Genomic DNA, 14,721 nt, shown 5'->3' with positions numbered 1-14,721 from the left:
GGCAAGTTGCTTAGCAACTATATTGGCAGAAGAAGTGTTTATTAATTCAGGTAGCTTAATGTTTCATGCTGGTTTATTTAGCTTAAACTGCTTAACACTTTCCCCGCCAGCGTTTTTGAAAAAAGTTGCCAGCCACCTAGCATTTTTGATAATTTGCACAAAACTTTCATGGCTCCCAGAATGTTTTGTCATATAAATATCTGAACATGCTATAAAAATAAAGAACAGACAAAAAACAACAACAACAACATTTTATTCTATGCATTATTTTTATCAACACACAAGTTTCATAAAAAAGCAACATTTTGAACAAAAAGCCTACAAGAGGCATAAGCTAATGGACAGAGTAACACGTGAGTCTCCTGAGTCATCTGTATCCTAAGCAAGATGAATGGAAGGAGATGTGACATGGGGATTTCCAACATACAACACATCCCTGCGAAGGGCTCAAGGCTCAAGTTGACCGTGTAGTACACACAGCATCTATCGATCTGGACTTCCCCCGTCTGGGGACGTATAATGAATAGAGAACATTTGAGTTGAGCTAGCCGGCTTCTCAGCTGTAGTCTCCATTACTAAAGTGCTCAAGACTCTTCTACCATCTTCAGCCCAGGGGAGGCTTTCTTCCGTCTAATGAAGTGAGGCAGATTTGTTTACAGGATATTGATTGCTGTGGTAGTCGTCCTTTTATTCAAGTAGCTTTGTGTTCCTGGTGAGTGGTTGTGTCTCGGAGGAGAGGCCGGATGCAGGAGTGGAAACATGCAGGGTCCGTGTGTCCAGAAACTGACAGCCTCATTAGAGTGGACAAATGCTCAGCAGTTAAACCTGCTACTGTAAGCAGTGCAGAATTGACTGGAATGTGCAGCTTTAATCAAAAAATGTTTGAGTCTTGGCTCAGGGGAACCAAGAAGCTTGTTAGTGTAGCCTTTTGCCATGCCTTGCAATATTTTGTACCTGAGAACGCACACAAAAACAATTTGGTGTAAGCTTCTAATAAATGTGAAAGTGACGGTAATTTTACCTGATTTTGATCATTTGCATTTTCTGTGTGTTTCATGCCCACTATTCACATCCTCCAATGAAAACAACATTTAAAGGTGAAGTTTGTAATTTGTTTTATGTTGAAATACTTGTTCTCTCTCAGTATAATGTGCAGAGAATACTATAAATAATACTATTTGTAGGTTGATTTCCAGAAAATGTATTTTAATTAGGGATGCATTAACCAGAAAAGTTATTTAAATTAGGAATGCATTAATTAAAATGTCGTCTTTTTGTTTTATTACTTTTAATATTTTAATATTCAAACAATAAATGTTGTTTTGGCGGTTTTTAATACAGTTCAAGCGGCAGCACAGATAAAGCGCACATGAACTGATCATCTCATCTCCTCTTTACTAGTTACAACATGAAATAAACATGGGTGAACACCAGAAGGTATGTTGAAAGATACTTTACAAGTTACTGAAATGCATCATGTTTCATGTAATCACTCAATCAGTGTTTCAACTGGGGAAAGACATCAATAAAACAGCTTGTAGGCTATACAAAGTTTAGATTTACCTCAATGACCATTATAAACTCATTAGTTAGCTAGAAAAAATAACTCTAGAGAGAAGAATTTTGCTAAATATATGCACTGTATTACAAATTCATTATATTTTTAATAAAGCTGTGAGGTCTTCATTATTTAATGTATGCTTGAATAAATCTATCATGAAAACAAGTTATTACAGTTTTTGGTTTGAATGTTTATATTTCACCAACAAACTGGAATAGAAACAATTATGTTATTAAAAAGTGCCTTATGTGCAATTTAAATGTTTGTTTTAGATACAGTATTTAAGTGTTGATTATTAAAAAAGTTTGATTAATTACTAATGTATTATGTATTTTCGTTTTTGGTTTTCGGCCAAGTGCATGCAGAATTTTCGGTTTTGGCCCAGAATTTTCATTCCGGTGCATCCCTAATTTAAAGAAAGAAAGTTATTATAAAGTGATATAGTAATATCATATATGAAACAAAAACGACATCACTTTTTGAGACGTCTTTATTAATGCTTATGGCAATGGCATAGATTGAGTATTTTTAAGTTACATAAATGGTCCCTGCTGAATCTAAATGGTGGATTTTGTGCTCAAGAAACTTTTTCCCACACTATCCGATGCTTTGAATGGGTTATTGCTTTATGAATAGAGGGAGAATATTGCAGCATGAACAGCTTCAACATGTCTGTCAGAGACGAAAACGTGCATTATGCAACACACAAGAGAATATAAATTTGTTCACTTGCTGAAGTTTTTCAAATCGGAATGATCAGGGTGAAATACTTCACACTGCACCCCAAAGAGATTAAATGCCAACCCAATCGAAAAACTTCGCCATGTTAGTGACATTGTTCAAAGGGGTTTTGACACATTTTTTATGCACAAACTATGCATTCTGATTCTGACATTCCTGATTTGAATGTTTTTTTTTATACTTTTTTTCATGATTTTGACAATAGATGGACTGTTAAATGAGTGATCTTGAGATGTTTCACTGTATTCGTCCAATTTGACTGTCATATGCTGATGAAGTTTGATAAAACATTGTTTAAATTTCCTTTTTTGTTGCATTTAATTACACCTCAGCAGTTTTGGACTCATATATATTATTTTGCATTGAGGTTGTACAATTGAATGCAGGGACCTCAAAACATAATTTCACATCAAAAATGAAATGGGCGTATAGTAATGGTTGTATAGTAAACCATTAAGGTGAATGAAAAACAGCCAATCATAGTATAAATCATTTGCATATATGTTTTATGTTTTGGTGAATTATTATTCTGATGGTATATTATAGACCCTCATTAGTTTGTTCGCGTGTCAGAAACTTGCGGTGCAGCCAAATGATTTTTCACATTCATATGCTGTAATTTGCGAGTTAAATGCTTCTTCTGTTGAGCCGAGTTATGCTGAATGTAATGGAAGCCTATTCAAGCACACTCATGTGGTTAGGTGACGTCCCCCGAGGGAACAAACATATAAAGGTTAGCTTGCATAGGAGGATCGAGCTACACTGAGGACACCTGGGCTGTGTAGATGCTGCCGTGCTTACTGACCTTTGCGCTTTGAATTTGTGTGCTTTGAATGCATTAAAGCTGATGTTTTTGGAAGACTGTATAGTAAACCATTAAGGTGAATTTTTGTTTACACCTTTATAAGTCCCTCAGCTGCTTGTTCGGCATTATGACACAATGAGAACATTGCTCTTAGCATTTGTCTTGAGTTTGTAAGCTGTATCTGTCTTCAGAAGTTTGCCCTTTTACTCTCCTGTTTTTTTTTTTATAATTGACTTCCAGCAGTGCACATGCAAGCTGCTTCATTTAAATGCCATACTCTATAATTAAATCATTAATAAACCTGTTAACAACAGAATCCTATATTACTTATTGTCTGCAAAGGGCAGTTTCTCTCTAGGTTTGTTTTAAATACAGAGGCAGCAGACAGGTGAAGTACCTTATCATCAGCAAGAATCAAGATTACTTCAGACATTTTTCATTATAACTGTGCAAGCCTCATTCTTAATGGTCTGTTAGGCTAAAATGTACGCATCCTCATGCTGTTCTAGACTGTCTAACATTTTCACAAAATGATGGTCATCTGTTGTTAGTTCATAAGGCATTCATTTTACCTGATATCTCTTGCTCATGAGACATGCACACATGCCCTTCAAAACTAGGAATTGTTTTCAAGTTATTGTATGTATTCTATTTTATTTTAGATGCTTATATATCATCTAAATGCTTTATTATAGTGTTTCCCTTTTTTTCACCAAAAACCTTTGAGCTTGAATGCCCAGAAATCCCTGTGAGGCACTTTAAAGGTCAGAGATATTTCTCTGTGACCTTTGCATGACTGTAGATCTATGAATGAACATGAGAGGGGTTCAGAAGTCTCTGTGGACGGCCTGCTAGTTATGACCTGTGGACATGTCAGAAAGCGCTTCCACATGGCTGATCTTACACACAAACTGCTCTTCTGCTCTATTCACCTGATAGAACAGATTTCCCCAGATAAGGTTATCTGAAAAATGTGAGGGAAAAAAAATAAATTGATCATTTAATCTCTTAAAGGTTAAAGGCACAGTATGTAAGTTTTGCCGCTATGGTAATTTATTCTAATAAATAACAGAGGCGTAGCTTGATGACGCCAAGAATGAGCATAGATTCATGGGAGTTGTCATTTTCACCTCCACAGCTGATCGGAAGCTATCCAACGGGTCTCGGGCAGGAATCATGTTTATGGCTGAGCTAATGTATTAAAGTTTTATTAACATTACTATGGTATGAAAGCAGGGCTTTCATTATGTTGCTGTTTAATTATGTTGCTGTTTTATTATTATTATTATATTTATATATATATAATATAAATAGTTAGCCGCTGCTGTTTCTTTCTTTTGTTTTGTTGTTTGTTTATTTTAGTTACTTTTAACATCTGCAGCCTCCTACTCTGAACTTGAACTTTGTTACAGTTACGTTTGGGCACTTAAATTCACATTTAATTTCATTCTAATGAAATAGTAGCTGAATTACTTCTCATGTAGCTCGCTTTATTTGACTAATTACAATTGTGGGTTAACGCAGGGCTGTTTTACTTGGTCAAAAACTATCATACTAAAAGTGCATTTGAGTGTTTTGAAAGTTATGTTATAACATTACTCTGGATGGTATTACACTTTACACTGTGGCACATTGTGGGAAGCTAGATCGATATTAGCATATCATATTAATACAAGCTGGATGACTTTGTGTTGCTAAGTGGAATGCAATTCATTTTAAAATATATTTCCCAGATTCTTCAGATTTCCCAGGTTTCACAGACAAGGCTTAATCCTAGCTTTAGACTAAAATGCATGTATGAGCTGTTTTTACTGAAAGCAACTTGCACTGAAAAGGGGCATTCCCACCGGAGGAACCTTTTCATAGGCGGAAATACCCGGATTTTGACATGTTCGCACCGCAGGAACTAGGAACGATTTTAGTTCTAGGAACTCCTTTTAGAGGAACTAATTTAGCTCCTACTTCAGAGTAGGGTCAAACCAGCACTATAGGAACTACCAGTGACGATAGTGTACGCTGATTAGCCGAACGCACGTGAAACGCCAGCACCCGCCATTTTTAAAAAGGCTATGTAAAAATATTTAAATATTTACTCCAGAAACTATCTCTACGAACATGGAAAACAGTGCCACTTTGACGGGAAACATGATTATGTATTTCTGTTCAGATAGCAACACTGGACATCAACCACACGGCAAACGCTAATACCAACCTTTTCATTACTGTCTACTTTCTATGTATAACAGTTCTATCTAATAACTTATTAACTAATTAAATTAACAAGGAGAATACGAGCATTGTGTGATCAGGCTCTGGCTGGCGTTCTCAGCGCCGTCAAAATAAAGGTCTGCCGCGCCATCAAAATTAAAGTCACAACAATAAGCATGGCTTACGTCACTTCAGAGTTCATACTGGTGGTGCAAATTTAACCAGAAAAATGTTCCTAACGGAACCGTTAGTTCTCGGGGAACCACCCTGGTGGCTAGTTCCCAGAACTGCCCGGTGCGAAAGCCCCTATATTTTAAAATATGTCAGTGCCATTGTTTTCTCTAAAGTAATGAGAAATTGTTTTCTCTAAAGTTTCTCTAGGGTAATGTTTTTCTCTAAGGCATGTTTATAAAAACGACTTAAATGTCCTAATTGAACTAAGTCCTAATCCTGGCTTTATCTAACATTTGGGATTATGTCAAAACATATAACATTGTTATTGTGGTTTTTTGATATTTGAATCCAAAAAACTAAAATATTGTTCCTTTAATTTGGGCAAAATTCCAGTATTTCACTATGTAGCCAATTCAGGTCCTGAAAGGTAAATGGTCTTGTGAATTTTAAGATAAACCGGAATCAATAGTTGAAACTCTCTTCCCATTTTCACTTAAAACATTTAGAATTATTTTGTTGTGATTGTATCAAATGTATTTCTGTGTATGTGAATACCTCTTCTTTGAGTCCATCCTGTATCTCCCCATTTGCTGTTACTTTTAGCAGGAAAGCTGCGTAAGAACCCCTAAGGAAATAGATATATTTAGGCACAATGTAGGCTGTACATAAAAATATCAGTTTGCCATGTGTGCATTTAAGTTGGAGTCTGAATCAGCCTTGAAAATGCTGTGATCCAGTTTAACCAGTACAAAATTGTCTATGCTGTAATTATATATTTGTAGTAATTATTATACCAGTTTTTAATTGAATTACTAACCCAACCTAATGCAAATGTTATGTTATACTGGAATTGTGCAACCTTGAGCAGATATCTTTGTGTTGCAGACTCTGGTTGGACCGTAATGACCACACGCTTCCGGTTGCCTGCAGGCAGATCCTACAATGTCCGGGCGACGGAGCTGGCACGTGACAGGCAGCGCACCGAGGTGGTCTGCAACGTTCTTCTTTTGGATAACACTGTCCAGCCTTTTAAAGTCAATGTAAGTAATGTGAATAATTTAATATACTTCTGATCAGATCATGATCAAGTCTAACTTTGCCGTTTTTCAAGTCACTTTGTATTGTTACAATGTCGGCAGTATATGTAAATTAACTATGTTTACTCGTTCAAAAACGTTGACAAAATGCCAGTTTCTTTAAAAAATTGTCTCCCTCCATTTGGCATAAAATAATGTATTCGTAGTCAGTCATCCAGTTTGAAATATTGACTACAAATATGGAGGTTTTTCAGATTGTTCGTTGTGACGTTCTCTCCGTATTTACGGTTCTTTGCAGCCTTTAGCCACTGCCTTCAATTCGTTGGATCCTTCACTAGAGACCGAAAGTAACTCCCTCCCGTTAAATGTTTATTCTTGAATACTTGCACCCGGGAACAATATGACTAAACACCGTTATGACTAAAAGTTTGCTGAGAGTATTTCCTACTAAAGCAAGGCAGTATTTGACTCTAGTAAGCGAATCCCAATTAGGTTGGTGGGAGTGGCCATGGATGGCATGACAGTGCATTATGGGTGTTTTCCTACCTATTTAACAAAAGGGAAGACAACAGCCTTTTTTCTGTTTTCCCCCACAGATTTAAAAAAAAAATGTGTGAATGTGATTTCAACAAGTAGAACATGTTCCTGGATCAACATGCTTGTTGATCTTGGAATAACATTCCAATCAGCCAATTAGATCTCAGAGTTAGGTTTATAGTCGGGTTAGGTTTAGGGGAAGGTATATGGATAGGACTATGTTTTTTGACAGGAGTATTGTTCTAAGATCAACAAAAGATGTTGATCCAGGGACATGTCAAGGAACAAAATCACAGTAACTCTAGGGGCTAGCTGGGTAGCTTGATAGAACAACAAGCTGTTCAATTTGAGACATGATTCTAAAATATGCAAATAATATGCGACTTATCTGTTTTTTCTCTCAAAAACTCAATTTTATATGTGTAGCTTGTTTTTTAACCATGCCGTAAACATTTTAAATTATCTTGAAAAATTACTTTAAAAATTAGGCTACTTAAATTACTTCTTAAACCGTTTATCCCATAGCATTTATTTGTCAAAGTTTTTACTGTCAGTTAATGGTTAAATAAGTGAATTATGAGCACCCGTATTAGTAATATTGTTAATATCACTTACACTATATCGTTCAAATGGTATAGTAAAATAAAATAAAAAAAGAAAATAGTAATTTTATTCAGCAAGAATGCATCAAATCTGCTCTTTCAAACTTTCTATTCATCAAAGAATCCTGAAAAAAAGTATTATACCATTTGTACAAAAAATATTAAGTAGTTCAACTGTTTTCAACACCGATGATAATAAGAAATGTTTCATGAGCACCCAATCAGCATATTAGAATGATTTCTGAAGGATCGTGTGACTGTAATAATAATTAAAATTCAGTTGTGCTTCACAGGAATAAATTATTTTAAAATATATTCAATTAGAAAGTTATTTTAAATTTTAATTATATTTCACAGTATTACATTGCTTCCTGAATTTAATCAAATAAATTCAGCCTTGGTGAGCATACGAGACTTCTTTTCAAAAACATAAAAAAAAAATCGTACTAACCCCAAACTTTTTAATGTGTAATAAATAGCTAGAATTTTCACCAAACTTCATTAATCATATATGAATTAATGATTGTATGTGAATGCCTGATCTGTAGAACATTATGCAGTGTTTAAGGTCTTATAAATTGAACTTATTGTAAAGTGTTCCCTTTTTTTCCCTATATGAACCCCAAATTTATGAATCCCTATTTGTAATCTGTCGTCTATGTGAGTTTTTCCAGGCATAAAGGTCTGCATCATCTATTCTACTTCATGCTCATGTTCTAGCTAGAGGATAGTGTGTAATTCTGCTTCTAGAAGGATGCATGCTTGATATTCCAGCAGGGTGAAAAGTGGCCTTCAGGGTTCCAGAGATTCATGTAGATACTTGCACCTGCAATATAAAGCTACCACGACACACCCCACACACGCGACAAGCAAAGCTCTGTCATTTGTTGGTCTTATTGCAAAACCCTTGTGTTTGTTCATCCTTGTCTCCAGTGTTGTGCAAAGTGTTGTATATAAAAGGGTCCTTACGGAGAACTGTTACGTCCTGACTTGAAATAAGGGCCTGTGCCAAAATTAAATTAAAGGTTGCTCAGGTTACAAAAGGTTATTCAGGTTTTCCCCAGTGGTTTCCCATCAGTTACACTGTGCAAGGATTTCCTGTGAATCAGGAAGTATTTCCATACTTGAATTGGAGCAAGCAATAAACAATAAAACTATAAACATCACATGACTCACTTTAAACAGATGCTGATCTGTTAGATGAATCAAAGCGTTCTTACTTAGAAGTTGTCTGTCACGCTGCTCTTTGATTTGTAACCAACATTTCATGGAAAGCCAGTCCTCGTGTAATAGCCCCATTGATCAAATTTACTCACTCGCCCTCTGGTCCGTACTTTTTTTGTGCCAGAACTCTTTATGACCTAGATAGTCTGGCAGCACAGCGGGTCCTTGATGAGTATAAGGCGCACATGGAACGGAAGCACAGGGTCTAATGGAAGGAGAGAAGGAGGACCAGAGGCAAATAATCAGGAGGGGGCGAGGTGTTATTTGTAGGAAGCCTGTTATTTGTGTTACAGAAGATGATGTTGTTGATGTTACGGAGGGGCCATCATAAATATGTCTCATGTGTGTTTGTAGAGGTGCATGTTAGGTCTGGAATGCACAGAAGAAGCCGAAAGTTTGAAAAAATATTCGAATTGATTGCTGCCTATAGCGTCTCTCTTAATATGAATGTCTAGGTTCTAATAGATTTGGTCACTTTGATCTTGATTTTCTTATCAGTGGTGTTTGAGAAACCAAGTAACATCATATTACACATACTGGGGTTAGTGCTTTGTTCAAACCCCTGACCCTAAGCATTATCCTTTGCCTCAAGACATGGATGGTACCTCGAACTGTGTGGATTTCATTTGTTTTCAATGAGGTATAGCAACAGAGACCTCTGGATTAGCGATACATTTTAAAGGAGAAGCAACACCAGGGATTAACAATAAGCATATGTTCCAGTTGCCCAGTCGGACCAGTAGTTTAGATTTTTAACCATTCTTGTCAAAAAATTATAATTTTATTTAAAAATATATTAATATTGATGATGATTACGATGATGATGATGATGACTAAAAATATACTCACCAAGAAGGCCATTTTGACAATGTTTTGTCTATTTGACCATTCAAGTGAAATAAGCCACGAAAGATAATTGAATTTGGGATCGCATGCTGTCTGAGAGCCAGGTTTTTGAGCGCAGTATGTAAAATGTAGCAACCCAATAGGGCCAATGATGGTTCCATCAGCTGGACCGAAACTCTCTAATTCTGGCTCTGGTCTGGATTAGCGGGCCATCCTTGTTGTTTAGCTCTGGACACATTTAACATCACAATTGGCCTTAGTGACAATAGCTTAGAAGGACATTTGTTTCAGAAGCTGAGGTATTTTGATGTACAGTAACATTATGACAATTTCTTCTTTCCTTCAAAACAACATGCTCTAATGAATCTTGCCCAATAACCCCAGGAACGTGCATTGAGAAATCAATTTCATGCTGGCTATAATTGTGGCCATAAGTGTGTCCAAATACTTTGTGGGCCTCCTGTGCAGTGCCAATCTTCCCTTGGTATCAAAACACAGACCTCAAAGCTATTTGCTGCCTGTTCCTTTGGACTGACTGTCTTCAAAATACTCACACGCTTCCTGAAGACCTCCGATATCTGGACAAGCTGGCGCAAGCCTGCTCGCATTTCTGTCATACCGCACTCCTCTCCTTTTCTCCTTTAAAGTCAGCATGAAATATAAATGTACAGTATTTTCTAAATGTATGTTATTGATATTATTGTGAACAATTCATCTGTGCATGTCACAATTACTATTATTATTTTATTTTATTTTATTAAGATTACCGTAATCAAAATGTCCAGAACTTGATCTTCCGGTAAAACTATTTCTCTCTGGTGACATATGGCAGACTTTCCCAGTCATTCAGTCCATTTGAACCCCAACATTTTCTTACAATTGACTTTAAGCTCACATTCAGCAGTTCTGCCTGAGTCCTTGCCCTACATTTTTTTTTATTCATTTACAAACTACAAAATAAAAAACAAAACAAAATCCACATATTCATTGGAAATACCGCACTTGGATCCCATTTCCAGTTCTGACCGTTACTTTAGACTTCTGTTGAAAACGCACACTCGAATAGCCACGAGGTCTGAGACCACAGCAAGTCTCCTCTCAGGCACTTTTATTTAGTTTGTAAATTACACAAAAGTGCTGAGGGCAGGGGAAGGAAACACAAGGTTCCAAAAATCCGGGAACTTTGTTCATATCTACATCCTAAAAAAAAACGTTTAGAAGAATCAAAGCCTATATAAACACTTCCTGTTTTGGGTATACCTAAAATTTTCCCATGGTTTATTTTTTAAGGTATACAGAGGCTGTAAGACCTATTTATGACCTATTTGTTACCTGACCTGCCTTGAAGCTGCTTTGAAACAATCTGTATTGTATAAAGCAGTATGTAAATATAGGTGATGTGACTTGACTATTTGTTATTTCTGCGGGCTCTCATGCTGATATAAAAGACATGTATGAATGCGCTTGAGTCACTTAATGATGTGACTAAGGCATGTAACCTGTCTAAATAACAATAACAACGAATAATGTGTGTTTAGTAAGGTGTGTTTAATGGAGTGTGTACAATATGTATGTTCTGTAACTTGATAATCTTTTATATGTATAATTTTGTTTCATTTTAAATCTTTCCATGTGACGTCAATATTTAAATTCTTTTTTCGCTCCATATTTCTGTATTTTCTTGCACGTTTTGCAGCTCTGCAGAGGCGTTAGATTGTCCATATTCTCTCGGCTGGCCTGTCGCTCGTTTTGCTGATGTGACTGTTGCCATATTTTGTTTATTGAGCAACACAGCGTGGATGTGGTTTGAACTGTCTGTCTGTGTTTCTCAGAAGGCACGTGTTCAGAATATGCTGTCTTGGCATTCACAGCACCATTTAAATGGATAAAACGGGAAATAAAAGTGCTGCTAATGCCTTCAGCTTTGCCATCAGGATGCTGTAACGGATCTGACAGTCAATAAAAATGGCTTATTACATCTGACTGTTTCTAACCACCGAAGTGGCTTGGACTTTACTGGAAATATGGGTTACTTCCGGTTTTACTTTGCTGCTGATGTCAGCCAAAAAGATGCACCTGATTGTTGTGACACATGCAACGTTTAATGAGGCCTCGATCCCATTTTGCTTTTAGTCCGCATCCACACTTATAATTTTATGCTCTAGGTTCCTCTAGGTCCTGTTTTCAAATATTTATACCAAATTAAAAAGTGAAGAAATCAGGATAGAAATGTTATTATTATATAATAATATTGAAGACAGTATAATTCTGAAGATGATGATTATATTTGATACAATTAAATGGTTCATATTCAAATATTTAATATAAGATAATAAAATATTCTTGAATTCAAATGTATTCTTAAAACTTGCCTTTCCCCCTCTATCTCTGTGTGTGCGTATACTGTATAGAAGCACGATCAAGGAGAGATCCTATTGGACGCTGTCTTCAAGCACCTGGAGCTGACCGAGAGAGACTATTTTGGGTTGCACCTGGCTGACGACTCCTCTGATAGCCCGGTGAGTTCAAAGGTCAAGCTCAATGATGTGCCAGAGTCCAGCCGGTCTGGGATTCACAAGGGTTTTGCTTGGAGCTTTTTAAGCTTGACTGTGTGAATGGCCAGTATTCCTGGTATAGTTTTACATTTAGGAATGTAGAACACACAACGGTTCAGGGTTAAAGATACTATTAAGCATCTCTCCCTTTTGGAGAGATGTGTGTATGTATGTATGTATGTATGTATGTATGTATGTATATATATATAATTCCAGACACTCTAAAATAAATGACAACATTCAGATGAAAGCAAACACATTAGTAGACATCTTGATGTTGTATATACTATCAGCATTCGTGTACACCTACATCAGTCTACCAGTAGGTATCTACCAATCGATCGATCTGTGGCTGAAAAGACTTTATAGTTACATTGATTCAGTTGAAACTGGATCAAAGTTTTTTTTACTCAACAAACACACTTACTTTGTCTCTTTGTGTAACTGCAGATAAGTACATCCCCATCTCCCCACAGCAGAAAACACAAGCCTATTGAATTATTGAGTGACATTAGGTCGTGTTGGACTGTTGCCATGTTATTAAGGTTTTTCTTCTCCTCTCTCTTTCATTCTTTCTCCCTATCAATAATTTATAGAGGTGGCTGGATCCAAATAAACCCATAAGGAAGCAATTAAAAAGTAAGTAATTTTATTCAAAGCTATACTAAAGGCTGTTGTTTACAACCCAGTATTGATTTATTATTTCTCTATTTTGTATCTCCACATCTTGCACATGTGTTCTTCTTATGAATAAAATGCTAGGGGGCTCCCCACATCATCTAAACTTCAGGGTGAAATTTTTTGTCAGTGACCCCATCAAACTTCAGGAAGAATACACATGGTGAGTTTGTGGATTTCTGCTTTGGTGCACATAAAATGAAGACCTTGAAAAGTGTTTATTAAAGAAACATTGCTCTGTTCATTTGTGTGTCTTGAATTCTGGCTCATTGCATAAGTTAAAGTCCCTGTAAAGTCAAAATTAAGTATGTGTTGTGAGTTTGTCACACCACAGAAAAATGTGTTATTAGCCACCCAGCCAAATTTGAATGATAAAAAAAGCCGGCAAGTACATAAAATAAGCTATCAAAATCTTGAACAAAATGAGCTGTAGTCTCTGCTCTCAAACGCTGGGGGCGTGTCCGCTGGCTGCACTGTAACCACGCCCACTCGTGGGAAAGCTGCCATCGACTTACTGTGGACTACCTACTATAATTACTGTATAGCATAAGCACTCCACACCAGGCAACTTACACTCATTGGTGGGCACGCACTGCCGATGATGGCACCAGTTGTCGGCGCGATGGGAGGATGAAGGCAGAGGCGGGAGATAAGTTAGTCCATTCACCAGTAACGGCAGATTATCAGTGAATCCCAGTTGTCTCCGACGAAAGTTTATAAAACTATCCCGTGTAAAATGATCACTACAGAGTAGTGTTAGTTGTGATCCTCAGCTCTCTATCAAGGTGGCTCTTCACAAAATTAATCCACCTTCTTGATGTGATTGTTTTTCGGAAATTTAAATAAGGACACCGATTTGTTTTGGACATGATCGCATCCAGGTAGTACGCATTTCCGTGACGAAGTATAAATGGAGAGGAATAAATGTAAAAATGCAATTTGTTTTAAAGGAACACGCCGACTTTTTGGGACTTTAGCTTATTCACCGTATCCCCCAGAGTTAAATAAGTCCATACATACCCTTTTCATTTCCGTGCGTGCTGTAACTCTGTCTGACGCACACACCGCTAGCCTAGCTTAGCACAAAGACTGGAAGTAAAGTAAAAAAAAGTAGGAAGTAAACTGCTACTTGGGCGGAGTGATTAGCTCAACACTCCGAGCGAACTCTCTGCTCCTCACCAACGGGCTTCTCAGGTGCTGCGGGCAAATCACTCCGCCCAAGTAGCAGTGCTTCGCCTTCTGAGAATATAGTTCCCAGTCTGTATATGGTTAGAAGATGCCTGTGTCTCATATGACCTTGTTATTTGTATACACTGCGACTATACACATCACAACATATAAATATGAAAATGTTAGCGTTATTTTGTCACTTATTGGGAGCAGTATGCTAGCTGGAGCCATTTACTTTCAGTCTTTGTGCTAAGCTAGGCTAGCGGTGGGTGCGTCAGACAGAGTTACAGCACGCACGCACTTATCTAACTCTGGGGGATATGGTGAATAAGCTAAAGTCCCAAAAAGTCGGTGTGCTCCTTTAAAATAAGTATACTAAAAGTTATTTTGCACACTTTTAAATGTGCACCATGTCATATAAAAGTTTTCAAAGCTAATAGATATAAACTAAAAATAGATTTAATATCATGGGGTCTGTCCTGTACATTTATTCCTTTAGCATACTTGAATCATGTATGTTGTAATTCTTGTTTCTAAGGCGGCTGTAAAAAGTGCTGTAATATAGAGGTCAAAAATAGTTAAA

The 14,721-nt window shown here is 36.8% G+C and overlaps 1 protein-coding gene and 1 long non-coding RNA gene across 5 annotated transcripts in view; one reads left to right on the top strand and one right to left on the bottom strand.

The window, feature by feature from the left end:
* LOC143723180 (uncharacterized) overlaps window positions 1-14,721 on the bottom strand; it is a 292,525-nt gene that overhangs the window by 117,954 nt on the left and 159,850 nt on the right. The gene's annotated exons all lie outside the window — the stretch shown is intronic.
* The window catches only part of ptpn4a (protein tyrosine phosphatase non-receptor type 4a), a 60,695-nt gene that overhangs the window by 21,433 nt on the left and 24,541 nt on the right, over window positions 1-14,721 (top strand). For 2 of the 4 annotated variants that reach the window (XR_013197061.1, XM_077215175.1), the window contains exons 2-6: window positions 1,402-1,437; window positions 6,375-6,529; window positions 12,147-12,254; window positions 12,887-12,929; window positions 13,053-13,131. Coding sequence is in view for 2 of the 4 variants with exons in the window: in XM_077215175.1 (XP_077071290.1) it covers window positions 6,392-6,529; window positions 12,147-12,254; window positions 12,887-12,929; window positions 13,053-13,131 (368 nt within the window). In the remaining 2 variants the exon portion in view is untranslated. The remainder of the gene's footprint in view (window positions 1-1,401; window positions 1,438-6,374; window positions 6,530-12,146; window positions 12,255-12,886; window positions 12,930-13,052; window positions 13,132-14,721) is intronic. The other 2 variants (XR_013197060.1, XM_077215174.1) reach the window with 1 other exon arrangement.

The sequence above is a fragment of the Siphateles boraxobius genome, unplaced genomic scaffold, assembly GCF_051911475.1.
Source record: "Siphateles boraxobius isolate OS27281-9 unplaced genomic scaffold, OSU_SipBor_1 7, whole genome shotgun sequence".
In the NCBI taxonomy this organism is placed as follows: domain Eukaryota; kingdom Metazoa; phylum Chordata; class Actinopteri; order Cypriniformes; family Leuciscidae; genus Siphateles; species Siphateles boraxobius.
This window is presented reverse-complemented; position numbering and strand designations above follow the sequence as displayed.